The sequence below is a fragment of the Patiria miniata genome, unplaced genomic scaffold (assembly GCF_015706575.1).
Source record: "Patiria miniata isolate m_02_andy unplaced genomic scaffold, ASM1570657v1 HiC_scaffold_6, whole genome shotgun sequence".
NCBI classification, from domain to species: domain Eukaryota; kingdom Metazoa; phylum Echinodermata; class Asteroidea; order Valvatida; family Asterinidae; genus Patiria; species Patiria miniata.
In genome coordinates, this window is record NW_024037073.1 from 17,465,418 (window position 1) to 17,480,550 (window position 15,133).

A 15,133-nucleotide genomic window follows, 5' to 3' on the forward strand; every position below is an offset into this window, starting at 1 on the left:
ATCGTTTAATTCTTGAATATACAAGATGGCCAACAAACGCTAAAAAAAAATTTTTTTAAATGCCTCTTTTACACATAATTTTGTGTTGATAATTTGTACCATGACCATACCGCAACACCACGTAACAAAAAAAATTGGCCTTTTGGGGGGGGGGGGGGGTTTCGCACCACAAAAATGGGGGTGGGTGATCCAATGCCACGGCCACCCCCCCCCTTCCTCCAGTCAAAAAGTGGGATTTACGGCCGTTCGCTTACAAACAAGAAAGGTCTATTGGGCTAGGCTCGGCAAGAGTACAACAGGGGCTTGGGACTTGCAGAAGTTTTAAAAGCATGAATCGTTTGAAAAAAAAAAGTTTCACTAGGGCGGGCAAACTATGTCTCGAAGAGGCGTCACAGCCGATCGAACTCGTACTTGAAATTGTTTTACCGAAACACAGCAAGGCTTCTCTAGGCCCACCTTTGTGTATTTTGTTTTGTTCATTAAAGCTTACCAAAAAAATCAAAAACAAAGGAGAGATTAAATAACTAGTAAATATTCCCTCTTGCACATTGAAATAAGATCTAAAATCTTTTTACAATTTAAAAAAAAAGCTAGAAAATGTGTCTTTCGCGTGTGTTTTATATACAGCACTGTAAAAAAGTGTCTTTAGCAATTAAACACTGTCTTTTGTAACTTCTTTCTTGCTATTTCTTTGTTGTAAACACGTTTAAAGGGAGTATACATCATTTGCTTTTGCTGTAATTTTCAGAAATGGATGGAATTGGGGGGTTGGAAATATATAGCAAATATAGTTACACTGACTTTTTTTGAGGTTTTGGGTTCGAAAATGCTATAAAAACCAAGAAAAACAATCATTTTCCTGTAGTCTGGTTCCCTGACTCCATATAAGAAGAAACAGAGCAGTTTACATACATTGGGGAATTGTAAGGTCAGGGAACCGGTCTAGCTGGCTCGTACCCGTTCATAGATTTGTAATCGATTGCAAACAAGTGCGATTGTCTATTGGGGCCAGTATTTGAACAAAAAGCCAGTTTTTTCCAACGCTGATCGGCCGATCAGCGTTGGAAATTGATACAAAAATACCACTTTTCTTGAAAATGACAGTATACCAGGTGCCATGATTTTACAGGATGCTTTACACTGTCATTCACTAAAAGTCCAGCAAGGTATTTCAAAATGATTTGGTAGTTTTATTTTTTGATGTTTGCAAATGTTGTATTTTCCCTTTAATACGCAACATGTTTAACGTAATGACGAAATTAATGAATAGCTTCTGAACATAACAACAAAGTGATGGGAGGATTGTGTTTCAGTGCTTAACACATTTTTACATAATGTTAAACGAATATGTAATATATCATATATTTTTTTGCAACAAAAAATATGTTTAAATTAGGTAGAATAAATAGAATTTTAATAAAGTAGTATACAATAGCATGACTTATGGTTATTGGAATGTGACTTAATTATCCCAAACGGTTCCTTTGTGAGTTCAGTCGAAGCCACCCAACCTTTCTGTTACATGACAACGCAGCCATCGGACGTCTGGAAGAAAGGGAAGAAAGGGAAAATAATTAATATATTAAGTTTTTACATATCTATTTATTTATTTCGAAAACATCCAACAGCGCAAGTGCCAGAATAGGATGGGTAATACTAGAAGATGTGGAAGAAAATTACAGTTTTAGTGGTGGAGGAAAACCCCAGAATGAAAGTCTAGGGAAACACCCCCCCCCCCCCCCCAAATGTACGGTAGGGACTAAAAACCCAATCCACATATTGGCCCAGGCGGGATTCGAACCCAAGTCATATCACAGCGGTGAAAGTCGAGGAAAATACAACATGATCCCCTCGGTGTTTTAGTGAATAGAGACATTTTTTGTAACATGAGAATAGGAAACATTCGCGCGATTGCAATTGTTCCTGTATCAAAACAACATGCAAAATACACACAATTATACCGAAAGTCGGAAGTTGGAATGTATTCCCTCGGAGTGAGCTTAGCTTACCACAGACCTATATATGTTTCGTTTTCCCCAATCACTCAATAAACTGCAGAATTTAGCGAGCTAGGTTGTCTTATATAAGTTTCTTTGGGAGAAACGATATAGTTACTACGTAAATTCTCCGACAGAAAACAGCCTGCATAATACTCACCGATTCAGCCTCGTCCTTGGCCTTTTCTTGATCCTCGTCATCTTCCACAGTGACTGACGTTGAATCTTCAGATTCCTGAATAAATAATAAGGAAAAATTCGTGTGACTAACCGCTTGGGAATTGCTCCAGATATGCGAGTTAAGATCTAATAATTTCTGACTCTAAATTACAACTAACATAGGTATAATTTAAACTGAGATTGAAAGAAAATGCATAATTAAATCGAGTCCGATTTTAATCACTACGCGTATAGATGAACTTTGGCACGTGATCACTGCAAGGGTGGATCCAGGGACGGGGGACAACGGGAGCCACCCCCCCCCCCCCCAAAAAAACACCTTTTTCTTTAAAGTGACGTCGCAATCAAGGCAGGCACTGCGTACAACACCATCTTTTCCTCAAAAAAATTAGTTAAAGTGGTTAGAAATTGCCTCAGATCGCACCACAGAGCATCTATAATCCATTTGTTTTCGGGGCCCTTGAGCGGGCCCCGAACTCAACGCCGTCATTTTTTGAACCTACTTTTTGAGGGACCAAAAGCTTTTTGGCCCCCCCCCCCCCAATCGTGATCTGGATCCGCCCTTGGATCACTGCACTCTCACAAGGCCCCCTTTAATGGAGAAACCATTGTGCATGCTATTTTACAAAGCACTTGCCCTCGTGAGAATTATCTGAACAATTATAGCATAGCACATTTCGCCACTGCAGGGGGCCTTCGTGATAGAATTGATATCGTGCTCGGATTGCGGATTGGTATAAATTTGGAGATTGAATGACAACGCATAACTGACTCCAACACTACACCTATATACCTTTGTTGTAGATGCTGCCTGACCGTGAGCATCCGTTTCCTCTGTCTGCCCGTCTGTACCATCTCCCCCTACCCTGTGTGGCAAGTTGTCCCCTGGGACGGGATCCGTCTGCACCCCTGTTTCGTTCATGTCTGTCATTATCGACGAATCACCTGCTGTATAAAAGTCATTTCAATTGGAATGATGATCACGAACAACAACATCGCATGACCTACACATTTAGGTGCGTTTCACAAATCAACTGAACGTTGCTAATGTTAAACTTGCAATAGTTTAATGCGTATCCAACGGAGAACAGTTTACTCTTCGAGGTCCAGAGTCAGATTCGACCTTGAACCGGGTCACATTTTGAGCTGGCATTTTTTCGCTTCAAAACTGTTCTCTGAGTCAAGCTCTGGGCCATTTGACAATTTGTCATTTTGACCAAGAAAACTTGTCATTTTGACCCGACAACTTGTCATTTTGACCCGTCCATAACAGAGTCAGGTATAATGAATTATGACTTGAATTCTGGCTCGAATCTGGTCAGGAAGGATTCACCTTCCGGTCTCGGAAAACGCTCACCTTCGTTTTCCATAGGCGGCGCGCTAGGGGTAACCGTTTGGCCGTCCGCGTTGAGGAGATCCCCGCCCAACCCACCGTCCGTGTACTCGTCCTGGTCCGGGGTGCCCTCGGCCTCGGGACGGCGGTACATGAAGCTCCAGCTACGGTCACGATACGCCGCCCGCTCCGCACGAGCCTGTTCGTTTCGTCTGTGATCATATTATTGGGGGGGGGGGGGGACCGAGAATTTCGTCACATGAAATTACTTATTTTTTTTCTGGTTTTCATATTTTCGTGTGTCACATCATCAACTTGTTTGTGTCACAATGGCCGACTGAGGTTCTAGGTCTATTTATTTTTTTAAATTCCGAACAGGAAGTCAGTAGTTTTCTCCTTGACAGTGCCTTGGCCTTTCAGTAAATGCGGGTCAAATAATGAGACTCAAATTCAAACAATGTCTGACCCCGTTTAGAGTCATATTAAAACTATAGACCAAGTTAACGATTTCTTGCTCAAAGCTGTAGCCGCTACCTCTGGCTTTGTGGTTGGCGCTGGCGACTTTGATTAAAAATGGGTCAAACTTATAATTGTGGGTCAAAATATGAAAATCAGTATTAGAATTGCTGACTCTTTAAGAGTCAGTGACCAAAATCCAAAACCAGTTACAAGTAAACCTGGAATAACTCATAATGTAAGTTAAGAAGAAGTAATTTTCATGGGTTCCGGGATGTTTGAACCAGTAACTCATTTGGGTCAATAATTAGACTTTTCGAAATAAAGGCGAACACATTTCGGGTCAAATAATTCCCCAAGAGTCAACTTTTACCTCTCTCGATCTTCGGTGTGTCGGAAGTGGTTGCGCAGATTGGCCAGGCGATGAAACACGGCGGCCAGTATCAGGATCCCGATGGTGATTCCCAACACGAAAATGCCGATTTGCCAGCCCGCTGTAGTTTATCAAAGGGAAAAACAACTCAAGCTACCCAACGTACAAACATCAAAATTGCTTCCCAACCCTTCCCTACTATGCCACCTTTCCTAATAAGTTAGGAAGTCATAGTGAGAGTAGATCTACCAAATCTTAACCGTAGGGCACCATCGTCTATACAAAAGGTATGGAGGCGATTTTTACCAGAACCGAATTGGTTTTGCCAGCCTATTTAATTAGGTTCCAGAGATGGACTAAGCCATAGGCCCTTTTGCCCTTTTCATAATCCAAAGAAGTCCTATAATTCCCCACCCTCTCGCCTCACATAGTGCCATAATGTGAGACAAAACCCCGCATAACACCTGTGGCTGAGCGGGTGAGAGGGGTCAATTAATAAATAGTTTTGCGTGAGTTCAAAGAAGTACAATACAGTTTGATATTGAGCTATCTCACGGTGTGCCCCAAACCTCGTGCGAGAATTACCATGCGCTGTACGAGATGAGACGGGCTCCCAATCTGCTTACACCCAGCGGCTGCGTGCAAGGTCATGCTCTCTCTCTAAATTTATGTTAGCGTACTTGCATAATATTTAAAACAATGCAAAAAATGGAAGTGTTGAATGTTCCACTGGTAGCCTTATCTTTAGGTTATGCCTAAACTAAATATAATAACCGTTCGTCGCAGTGCACGCGTGATGACGGATTTTTCTTGACCTCTTTTAGATGAAGAAGTCTTAGCACTCACCCCAAGATGGAGGATCATCTTCTCCCTCCTCCTCTTCCTCCGTGGTTGCCTTCGTCGTCATGCTAGTAGATGACTGAGAAGTTGCCATGGTAACAGAAGACTCCGCTGTGGGAGGAGATGAAACTGTATCTTGCGTACCCGCTGTTGTCGCTATAAAACCCGAAAGAAAATTGCGCTGATACCATTTTATTTAGTTCATAAAAATCAACCCGCATTATGAACAATCATGGCATAGGATTCTAAAGGATATTCTATCTATATCTAAGCTCATCTCGTGCATTTTTATCAAAAGTACTCTAAGACACACTGAAACAAACACTGAAAAAAATTAAACCTCAAAGAAAGAAAGAAAGGAAGGGCAGCCAAACCAACAATACTTACGGTAGAGGCATAGCCGGCCCGGTCTGGTACCAGCCTCAGCGTCTATCGTGCCTGGCTGGCATTGACACGAGAAGCCGTCCGCCCCTAGATCCTCACATACAGCATACATGGAGCAGTCGTCGATACCTAACTCGCATTCGTCTGTGGCTATATTTAACGGACATAATTATTTTTATAGGGTTTAAAACTATACACCTATGCTGTTTAATTTATACAGCTCTATGATTAGAACTTAATTTATGGGGTACGTACAAGAAAGGCATTTGGATCAATCCATTGTACGCAAAAACGCATTATTTGGGTACTTTCCCTGTCATGTCACGTCTATCTTAATTGTTGCAGCAATCACTCTCGCCAAAAGGAGGTTGGTAATATTAAGGGGATACCTTCAATGTCAAGTTTCTTCCTTTGGTCTTGAAAAGAAAGGATTCGCTTTAAGTTCTTTCAGAAGAGGACAGATTAAATTTACGCCATCATTCGGGCGGCCCATATCAAGCACTGCTTACGTGTGAAAGTGATCACCGCTGGTTCAACGGTTATATCCGTCCCTGGGAAGGTTCCACCAGTAGCTTTCAAAACAGTCGCCGCAAGAGACTCCAGATGACCCGCAGTGACGGCCGACGCAGGTCGAAATAGGGCACCGAAGTTAACTACGACACTGCCATTGCTATAACGGCGCACGGTGGAGCCTAAGTAGTCATTCTTTGTCGTCCTGGATAATCTAAAAATGCTGTCGACCTGTGGAAGATCGACAGTAAGATCAATATTACTGAATTTTAGGAGGCACTGAATCGACACTGACACTTAAAATGTGTACATCGCGTGCATTTCTAAATGAGATGCGCCTTCAAAAGAATAATCTTTAAGACTGCTTTATTTATTTAAAGTATAGGTAAGAGTTTACCTTGTATCTTTTCACGTGCCAATTGACTTCCGATAAGTGAAATCAGAACAGCATTCATTTGAAGCTATAATGGCTATGTCATTATAGCTTCTCATTTTTCGAATGAGTTACAAGAGTTTACTGCATCATATTCATTTATAAGATATCTAGTCAGGTAATCACAAATGTAATGGTTTTCGAACGGAACAGCAACATTTTGTTGAATTATGCAACTAAAACATGATCGACACTCACTAATTTTTCCACACTTTCTTTCAGTTGCTGGTAAAACGGACTGTCTGGATCCTCCAAAGATGAGTTGTAAGCTGCATCAGCGTCTCTGAATGAGACGATGCGAAGCACGCCCTCAAACGATCTCTCCTGCAGCTGAGATGGATGAGCAGTGACGTTGGAGGCTGGGCCAGTTGGTACTGTCGACACTTCATTGTCGAACGTCACATTGGATGACGTCAAAGGTGCAGGAGTCGAACGTGTGGGCTGTGTGACATTTGTCGTTGCTATTGTGCGAAAAAAGTGATAGGTATAAGTAATGGAAAGCAATGGTTGTGACACAACCGAAAGTTATCGCGAGCTCGACCGGAGTTTGTGCATAGTCGACAGTAGCGTCTGTTTCCTGACACCCTTTAGCTTCTGTTACTTTCCTCACTCTGTTGTTTACCTTTATTTTCTTATCCCCCTGAGTTTTATCTACATCATAAATCCCTTGCCTCCATTCCTCGATCCTTTCAGCTCAATCCCGATGTACCCGAATTCTGTTTCATGACTTACGGTGCAGACAGAGTCGTCCTGGGACATCGGTCATGGCGTCTATCATGTCCGGCTGACAGCGACACGTAAAGCCGTCCGCCCCCAGATCCTCGCAAACGGCATACATGGAACAGTCGTCGATTCCAAGCTCGCATTCGTTTGTGGCTTTAAGTGAAAAATACAATTAAAAAATGATGCGGACAGGCAGTTGTGCTGTATAAGTGTCAAGAGAAGCTGGGGAAAATACAACAAAATGGTTCACTTTGCGAAATGGTTCACTGTGGTCGGTCGATCATTGGCTTTTCTAAACAAGGGATTTGCAAGAAATTTAAATGAGCAATTCATTTAAAACTTACGCTTGAAGGTAGTCGCCGTTGGATCAACTGTGATGTCTGTCCCAGGAACAGTTCCATTGGTAGTCTCCATAACGGTAGTCGATTGCAAGTCATCCGCAGTGACGGTCGACGTGGGTCGCAATAGAGCGCCGAAATTTACAACGACGCTTCCGTTGCTGAAACTGCGCACGATGGAGCCAAGGTAGTCCTCCTTTGTCAGACTGGATCTGTTATAGATGCTGTCGATCTGGAACACATGAGAACAAAATACAAAACTATTCAATGTGCTTCAAAAAATTCTAATCAAAGCAAGAGAGCTAGAATGAAGTAAATTATTACAACTTCTGCGCCAAAATGCGGCACTTTGTCTAAAGGCAAATATCAATAATAAAATGGAAACGTAATCACTTTACTACTCAAAGTTCGACACTCACTAAATTTTCTACGCTGCCTTTCAGCTGCTTATAGAAAGAACTCTCTGGATCCTCCAAAGACGAGTTGAAGACTGCGTCTGCGCCTCTGAATGAGACGATGCGAAGCACGCCCTCAAAAGACCTTTCCTGGAACTGGGATATAGGAGCAGTGACATTGATGGTAATGATACCAGCTACCGTCGACATTTCACTCGATGTATTGTCGGCTGTGGTAAAAGGTGCATTCGTGGTGCTCGATGTATTGTCGAACCTGTCTGCTGTGGTGGAAGGTGCATTCGTAGTTCTCGATGTATTGTCGAACCTGTCTGCTGTGGTAGAAGGTGCATTCGTGGTGTTCGATGTATTGTCGAACCTGTCCGCTGTGGTGGAAGGTGCATTCGTGGTGCTCGATGTATTGTCGAACCTGTCTGCTGTGGTAGAAGGTGCATTCGTGGTGCTCGATGTATTGTCGAACCTGTCTGCTGTGGTAGAAGGTGCATTCGCGGTGCTTGATGTATTGTCGAACCTGTCTGCTGTGGTAGAAGGTGCATTCGTGGCGATCGATGTATTGTCGAACCTGTCTGCTGTGGTGGAAGGTGCATTCGTAGTGCTCGATGTATTGTCGAACCTGTCTGCTGTGGTAGAAGGTGCATTCGTGGTGCTCGATGTATTGTCGAACCTATCTGCTGTGGTAGAAGGTGCATTCGTGGCGCTCGATGTATTGTCGTACTTGTCGGTTGTGGAAGAAGGTGCATTCATTGTCATCGATGTGTTGTCGTATTTCTCGGTTGAATTAGAATTCACATCAGTGGTGCTTGATGTATTGTCGTATGTTTCGGATGTCGTAGAATGTACATTCGTGGTGCCAGATGTAATGTCAAGCGTATCGACAGTGGTAGAACGTGGATCCGTAGGGCCGTTGAGAGTCGACCATGAGGTGACAACAGTCGAACCTGTCGGTTGGGCATCCGTTGTATTAGCTGTCAATCGCAAAAAAGGGAGAAAGTATAAGTTCCAGAAAGTACTACCTGATAGTGATGGGGTTGTGCTTTATTTCGAAAAGTCGCCTGTGTTCTTTTATGCTGAAACTTTAGCTTACCCTTTGTGACCTAACACTCATTTTGTGGAGACAAGTCTCATTCATCTTTTCATTGCGTGATTACCTTTCAGTATTTTATAAATATGTTTCTCGACTTACGATACAGGCACAGCCGACCCGGTTTATCAGCTACATCTATTGTTCCCTGCTGACAGTGACATGTGTAGCCGTCCGCCCCTAGATCCTCGCAAACAGCATACATGGAACAGTCGTCAATTCCCAACTCGCATTCGTTTGTAGCTACAGAAAAAAAGCAAAACAAAACTCAAAGTTTATGAAATACCCCATTAGTGTTACGGTCTACTATCTTCGAATTCGGCACGATCGCTACGGTCAATTTACTTCCAGTGACATGTTCAAAAAATACAAGACGAATTTGCGGTACTCACGTTGAAAAGTTATGACCGTTGGATCGACTTTAATGTCGGTTCCGGGAGAAGTCCCTGCAGTAGCATCTAAAACGGTCGTCATCAGGGTCTCCAAGTCATTTGCAATGACGGTCGACGCGGGTCGAAATACAGAACCGAAGTCAGCGACGACGCTGCCGTTGCGAAACCGACGCACTGTTGAACCTATGTAATCACTCCTCGTCAACTGGGACATTTGGTAAATTCTGTCGACCTATGATAGAGAGAAAAGTTTCGGAAGGAGGTCGAGTGGTATGCATTTGTAACCGAAAGTCTTAAGAAAAGTTTTCTTTCGATTTAAAAAAAAAAGACAAAAGAAGACGATATATGTTTTCATTTAACTAAAAGGACCATTTTAAGGCATATGAACACAAGTAGACACCTGTTTATACATGTTTTTATGAAATTGTCATATTTTATATATGATGACCGAATTTTATCTTATTGCTCCTTCCAATTAAAACATTAATTACCGACACTTACGAATTTTTCGAAGCTGTCTTTCAGCTGCTTGTACAACGAACTGTTAGGATCCTCCAAAGACGGGTCGTACACTGCGTCTGCGCCTCTGAATGAGACGATGCGAAGCTCGCCCTCAAATGACCTCTCCAACTGGGATGGAGGGGCGGTGACATTTATAGTACGAGCAGCTGCTGTCGACACACTAGTCGATGCATTGTCTCCCTGTACAGTCGATGACAAATACTGAAGAGATGAGCTAACATCCACAGTTGTGTTGGTGACAGTGGTTGCTAATTCAGTTGTTGATTCCTGTGTGTTGTTGTCGACAGTGTTTGTTAACATGCCGTGTTGTGTAGAGACACTGCTTTGTGTCGACACGGTTGAGGATGAATTGTATACTGTGACTTGTGATGGTACAATTGAATTTGGTGGACTGCCACTGGTCTCTGCATCAGGAGATGATGTTGACGTATTTAAAGTAGCATTCTGCTGACTGTTGTTGGCATCAGTTGATAACAACTCGGATGTCGATTCATTGATCGGTGATGTAAAACTTGAATTGTTAGTTGACATCCAATTTGGTGTCGACACATTGTATTCCGGTATCGGTGTTGTCCGATCAGTGGGTGTCGATGCATTGTATTCAGGTACCGATGATGTCAAATCAGAAGTATTAGCTGATATCCACTCCGGTGTCGATGCATTGTATTCCGGTACCAATGATGTCAAATCAGAATTGTTAGCTGATATCCACTCCGGTGTCGATGCATTGTATTCCGGTACCGATGATGTCAAATCAGAATTGTTAGTCGATATCCATACCGGGTTCGATGCATTGTATTCAGGTACCGATGATGTCAAATCAGAATTGTTAGTTGATACCCAATCCGGTGTCGATGCGTTGTATTCAGGGATTGATGATGTCGAGTCAGAAGTGTTAGCTGAAATCCACTCCGGTGTCGATGCATTGTATTCATGGATTGGTGATGTCGAGTCAGAAGTGTTAGCTGAAATCCACTCCGGTGTCGATGCATTGTATTCATGGATTGGTGATGTCGAGTCAGAAGTGTTAGCTGATATCCACTCCGGTGTCGATGCATTGTATTCCGGTACCGATGATGTCAAATCAGAAGTGTTAGCTGATATCCACTCCGGTGTCGATACATTGTATTCTGGTACCGATGATGTCAAATCAGAAGTGTTAGTTGATATCCAATCCGGTGTCGATGCATTGTATTCCAGTACGGATGATGTCAAATCAGAAGTGTTAGCTGATATCCACTCCGGTGTCGATACATTGTATTCCGGTACCGATGATGTCAAATCAGAAGTGTTAGTTGATATCCACTCCGGTGTCGATGCATTGTATTCAGGTACCGATGATGTCAAATCAGAAGTGTTAGCTGATATCCACTTCGGTGTTGATGCATTGTATTCATGGATTGGTGGTGTCGAGTCAGAAGTGTTAGCTGATATCCACTCCGGTGTCGATGCATTGTATTCAGGTACCGATGATGTCAAATCAGAATTGTTAGTTGATATCCAATCCGGTGTCGATGCATTGTATTCCAGTAAAGATGATGTCAAATCAGAATTGTTAGTTGATATCCACTCCGGTGTCGATGCATTGTATTCAGGGATTGGTGATGTCGAGTCAGAAGTGTTAGCTGATATCCACTCATGTGTCGTTGAATTGTAGCCTTGGACTGGTGAAGTCAATGACATATTGCTCATGGATGAATTACTGTTCGACACCAGTTTATTCGTTGTCAGTTGCTGATTGCTGTCGTTGTTAGTTGATATTGAAGGTGATGTCGACACCTTATCTTCCAAAACTGTCAAATTTGTATCTACTGTCGCCTGACTGGCGGTATATGTTGAGAATGATGTTGACAGAGAAGTGGAAATATTCTCCGATGCTGCGTGTGGTGAAGCAGTTTCGTTTAGCCACCCAGGAAAATTCGGTCCTAATATTGTCGAGTTCGTCTCCACTGACGACTGACCGCTTGTCGCCGATACCGTTGGTTTTGTCTGGACAATTGACTGACTGTTGATAGATGGAGAGGTTGTATACGACAAGGATGACGCGGGATCGTTTTCTGTGGGCAGGGGTTGTGAGACTGTTGTATTTGGTCCATCTGGGGAGTCTAAGACCGAAACTGTCGGATTTGTCTCAAATGTCGTCTGACCACTTGTAAGGGTTGAAAGTGAGGTTGAAAGAGAATTGTTATTTGCCTCATTTTGAATGTCTGATGGAGCTTCTGGCGTGATAACTGTCGACTTTGTATTGGTTGTGGTATTCAACTCATTACGCGATAAAGCACTAATAAGTGTTGACAGTGGGGCCGGAGAAGTTGAAGTTGAATTGTTCTCTGTCAGAGATGACAAAACAGTCAAATTGTTACCTTCTGTTGTATTTGCTGCCAGATTTGACGAGTTTGAATGTGTCTCTCCATCAACAGAAGCTGAAGTCCACTGAGTCGATTGGGTTCCGTCCCCACTTTCTGCCGTGAGCGTTGGTAGTATGGTAGTCAGGTTTCCGAAGTCACTGTTTGTTGATTCAGAAGAGTTCGACACTTCAGTTCTGTTGAGGGTTTGTAGGGTAGAGTAAATAGTGGTTGATCCATTGACCGTAGGTAGCGACGGTGTGGAGGTCAAGTTTCCAGCTTCGAGGAGAATGTTCCTTGTTGAGGAATCTTTAAAATAGAAAAAGATACCTGTCTAGTTAAATAACAGAGGTACTCGGGGAAAATTAAGACAATAATGTTGAGAAATTTAAAAAAAAGTGCTTGTCAGGAGTGGGATTCGAACCCACGCCTACAGAGTAGACTACGACCTGAACGTAGCGCCTTAGACCGCTCGGCCATCCTGACGTGCTTTCTGTAAACCAAATGTGCAAAATTAAACCAAATTTTGAGGTAACATTTCCCATTTAAACATTCTAAAAAAATTGACAGGGGTTGGATTGGATACCCACGCCTACAAAGTAGGCTCCGACCTGAACAACGCGCCCTAGACCGCTCGGTCATCCTGACTTGCTTGCTATACATAAGATTCGCAAAATCAAATTGAATTTTGAGGTAAAATTACCCATTTCAAGATTCTAAAAAAGATATCAGGAGTGGGATTCGAACCCACGCCTACAGAGTAGACTACGACCTGAACGTAGCGCCTTAGACCGCTCGGCCATCCTGACTTGCTTGCTGTCAATCAAATTTGCAAAATTAAATTGAATTTTGAGGTAAAATTACCCATTTTCACATCTATACAAAAAATTGTCAGGAGTGGGATTCGAACCCACGCCTACAGAGTAGACTACGACCTGAACGTAGCGCCTTAGACCGCTCGGCTATCCTGACTTAACATGTAGGACGTGAGATTTGCCAAATCAAATTGAATTTGGAGGTAAAATGCCGATTTAAAAGTATTTATAAAAATCCTCGTCATTCGAACCCACGCCTACAGAGTAGACTACGACCTGAACGTAGCCGCCTTAGACCGCTCGGCCATCCTGACATATTTGCAATACATAAACAGTAAAATTAAATTCTTAAAGACAAAAAGCTTGTCTGGAGTGGGATTCGAACCCACGCCTACAGAGTAGACTACGGCCTAAACGTAGCGCCTTAGACCGCTCGGCCATCCTGACTTGCTTGCTGTCAATCAAATTTGCAAAATTAAATTGAATTTTGAGGTAAAATTACCCATTTTCACATCTATAAAAAAATTGTCAGGAGTGGGATTCGAACCCACGCCTACAGAGTAGACTACGACCTGAACGTAGCGCCTTAGACCGCTCGGCCATCCTGACTTGCTTGCTGTCAATCAAATTTGCAAAATTAAATTGAATTTTGAGGTAAAATTACCCATTTTCACATCTATACAAAAAATTGTCAGGAGTGGGATTCGAACCCACGCCTACAGAGTAGACTACGACCTGAACGTAGCGCCTTAGACCGCTCGGCCATCCTGACTTAACATGTAGGACGTGAGATTTGCCAAATCAAATTGAATTTGGAGGTAAAATGCCGATTTAAAAGTATTTATAAAAATCCTCGTCATTCGAACCCACGCCTACAGAGTAGACTACGACCTGAACGTAGCCGCCTTAGACCGCTCGGCCATCCTGACATATTTGCAATACATAAACAGTAAAATTAAATTCTTAAAGACAAAAAGCTTGTCTGGAGTGGGATTCGAACCCACGCCTACAGAGTAGACTACGGCCTAAACGTAGCGCCTTAGACCGCTCGGCCATCCTGACTTGCTTGCTGTCAATCAAATTTGCAAAATTAAATTGAATTTTGAGGTAAAATTACCCATTTTCACATCTATAAAAAAATTGTCAGGAGTGGGATTCGAACCCACGCCTACAGAGTAGACTACGACCTGAACGTAGCGCCTTAGACCGCTCGGCCATCCTGACTTGCATGCAGTACGTGAGGATCGCAAAATCAAATTGAATTTGGAGGTAAAATACCAAATTAAATGTATTTATAGAAGTCCTCGTCATTCGAACCCGAAGCGCCTAGCGCCTTAGACCGCTCGGCTATCCTGACATAATTTATTTGCAATACATAAACAGTAAAATTTAAATTCTTAAAGACAATAGCTTGTCAGGAGTGGGATTCGAACCCACGCCTACAGAGTAGACTACGGCCTAAACGTAGCGCCTTAGACCGCTCGGCCATCCTGACTTGCTTGTAGTACGTGAGGATTGCAAACTCAAATTAACTGTTGAGGTAAAAATTTCCCAATTAGAAGTATAACAAAATATTTGTCAGAAGTGGGATTGTCAGAATTGGGCCTCGAACCCACGCCTACAGAGTAGACTACCCTGGGTAAAGAAATTGAACTCACAAACAAACAAACAAAAAAACAAACAAACAAACCTAATTAGACCAAATAAATCGGTCTGGAACCAGATTTACATACCCGTCTGGGAAGCGAATGGAGAAACTGAGAGCATCACCACAAGGGGGACAAGAAGCAAGTGGACCCTCAACATGTCGGAGTCCGTTCCGTGCTCAGCATCCAACGCCATGGTGTTTTCCGCCGTACGGAGCCGGAGACGGGTAGCTCATCGGCAAGACAGCAAACGCGAGTGAGAACCGCGAATGGCCGCGCCCCATCATAGTATACAATGAAGGTTTTGATCCTTCGCGTGCAGCTGTTTTTTCCTGATCGCTTTAGTTCAAAC

At 42.9% G+C, this 15,133-nt stretch overlaps 1 protein-coding gene and 9 non-coding genes across 10 annotated transcripts; all 10 read right to left on the reverse strand.

Moving 5' to 3' along the window:
* Positions 1-1,229: 1,229 nt before the first annotated feature.
* On the reverse strand, positions 1,230-14,977 carry LOC119743295 (serine-rich adhesin for platelets-like). The gene is made up of 15 exons (XM_038219698.1): positions 14,869-14,977; positions 9,955-12,629; positions 9,454-9,685; positions 9,164-9,304; positions 7,987-8,945; positions 7,574-7,799; positions 6,705-6,967; positions 6,073-6,304; positions 5,567-5,713; positions 5,186-5,335; positions 4,340-4,460; positions 3,529-3,722; positions 2,971-3,101; positions 2,158-2,232; positions 1,230-1,545 (listed from the first exon to the last, which is right to left on the reverse strand). The coding sequence occupies exons 1-15, from the start codon at positions 14,975-14,977 to the stop codon at positions 1,519-1,521; spliced, it is 5,682 nt and encodes a 1,893-aa protein (XP_038075626.1). The 3' UTR covers positions 1,230-1,518.
* On the reverse strand, positions 12,724-12,806 carry Trnal-cag. The gene has a single exon. It is a non-coding gene; the product is annotated as a tRNA-Leu (tRNA).
* On the reverse strand, positions 13,047-13,129 carry Trnal-cag. Its single transcript has one exon. It is a non-coding gene; the product is annotated as a tRNA-Leu (tRNA).
* Trnal-cag lies at positions 13,210-13,292 on the reverse strand. Its single transcript has one exon. It is a non-coding gene; the product is annotated as a tRNA-Leu (tRNA).
* Positions 13,500-13,582, reverse strand: Trnal-uag. The gene has a single exon. It is a non-coding gene; the product is annotated as a tRNA-Leu (tRNA).
* Trnal-cag lies at positions 13,662-13,744 on the reverse strand. Its single transcript has one exon. It is a non-coding gene; the product is annotated as a tRNA-Leu (tRNA).
* Positions 13,825-13,907, reverse strand: Trnal-cag. The gene has a single exon. It is a non-coding gene; the product is annotated as a tRNA-Leu (tRNA).
* Trnal-uag lies at positions 14,115-14,197 on the reverse strand. Its single transcript has one exon. It is a non-coding gene; the product is annotated as a tRNA-Leu (tRNA).
* Trnal-cag lies at positions 14,277-14,359 on the reverse strand. The gene has a single exon. It is a non-coding gene; the product is annotated as a tRNA-Leu (tRNA).
* Positions 14,548-14,630, reverse strand: Trnal-uag. Its single transcript has one exon. It is a non-coding gene; the product is annotated as a tRNA-Leu (tRNA).
* Positions 14,978-15,133: the final 156 nt, after the last annotated feature.

Bases quoted from the DNA above. Each gene is read 5' to 3' on its own strand.
- LOC119743295 (XM_038219698.1), bottom strand. From the start codon at position 14,977: ATGGCGTTGGATGCTGAGCACGGAACGGACTCCGACATGTTGAGGGTC. The intron at 9,305-9,453 runs GTGAGTACCGCA...TTTTTTCTGTAG, and splicing joins AACGGTCATAACTTTTCAAC to CTACAAACGAATGCGAGTTG. The intron at 4,461-5,185 runs GTGAGTGCTAAG...GATAAACTACAG, and splicing joins AGATGATCCTCCATCTTGGG to CGGGCTGGCAAATCGGCATT.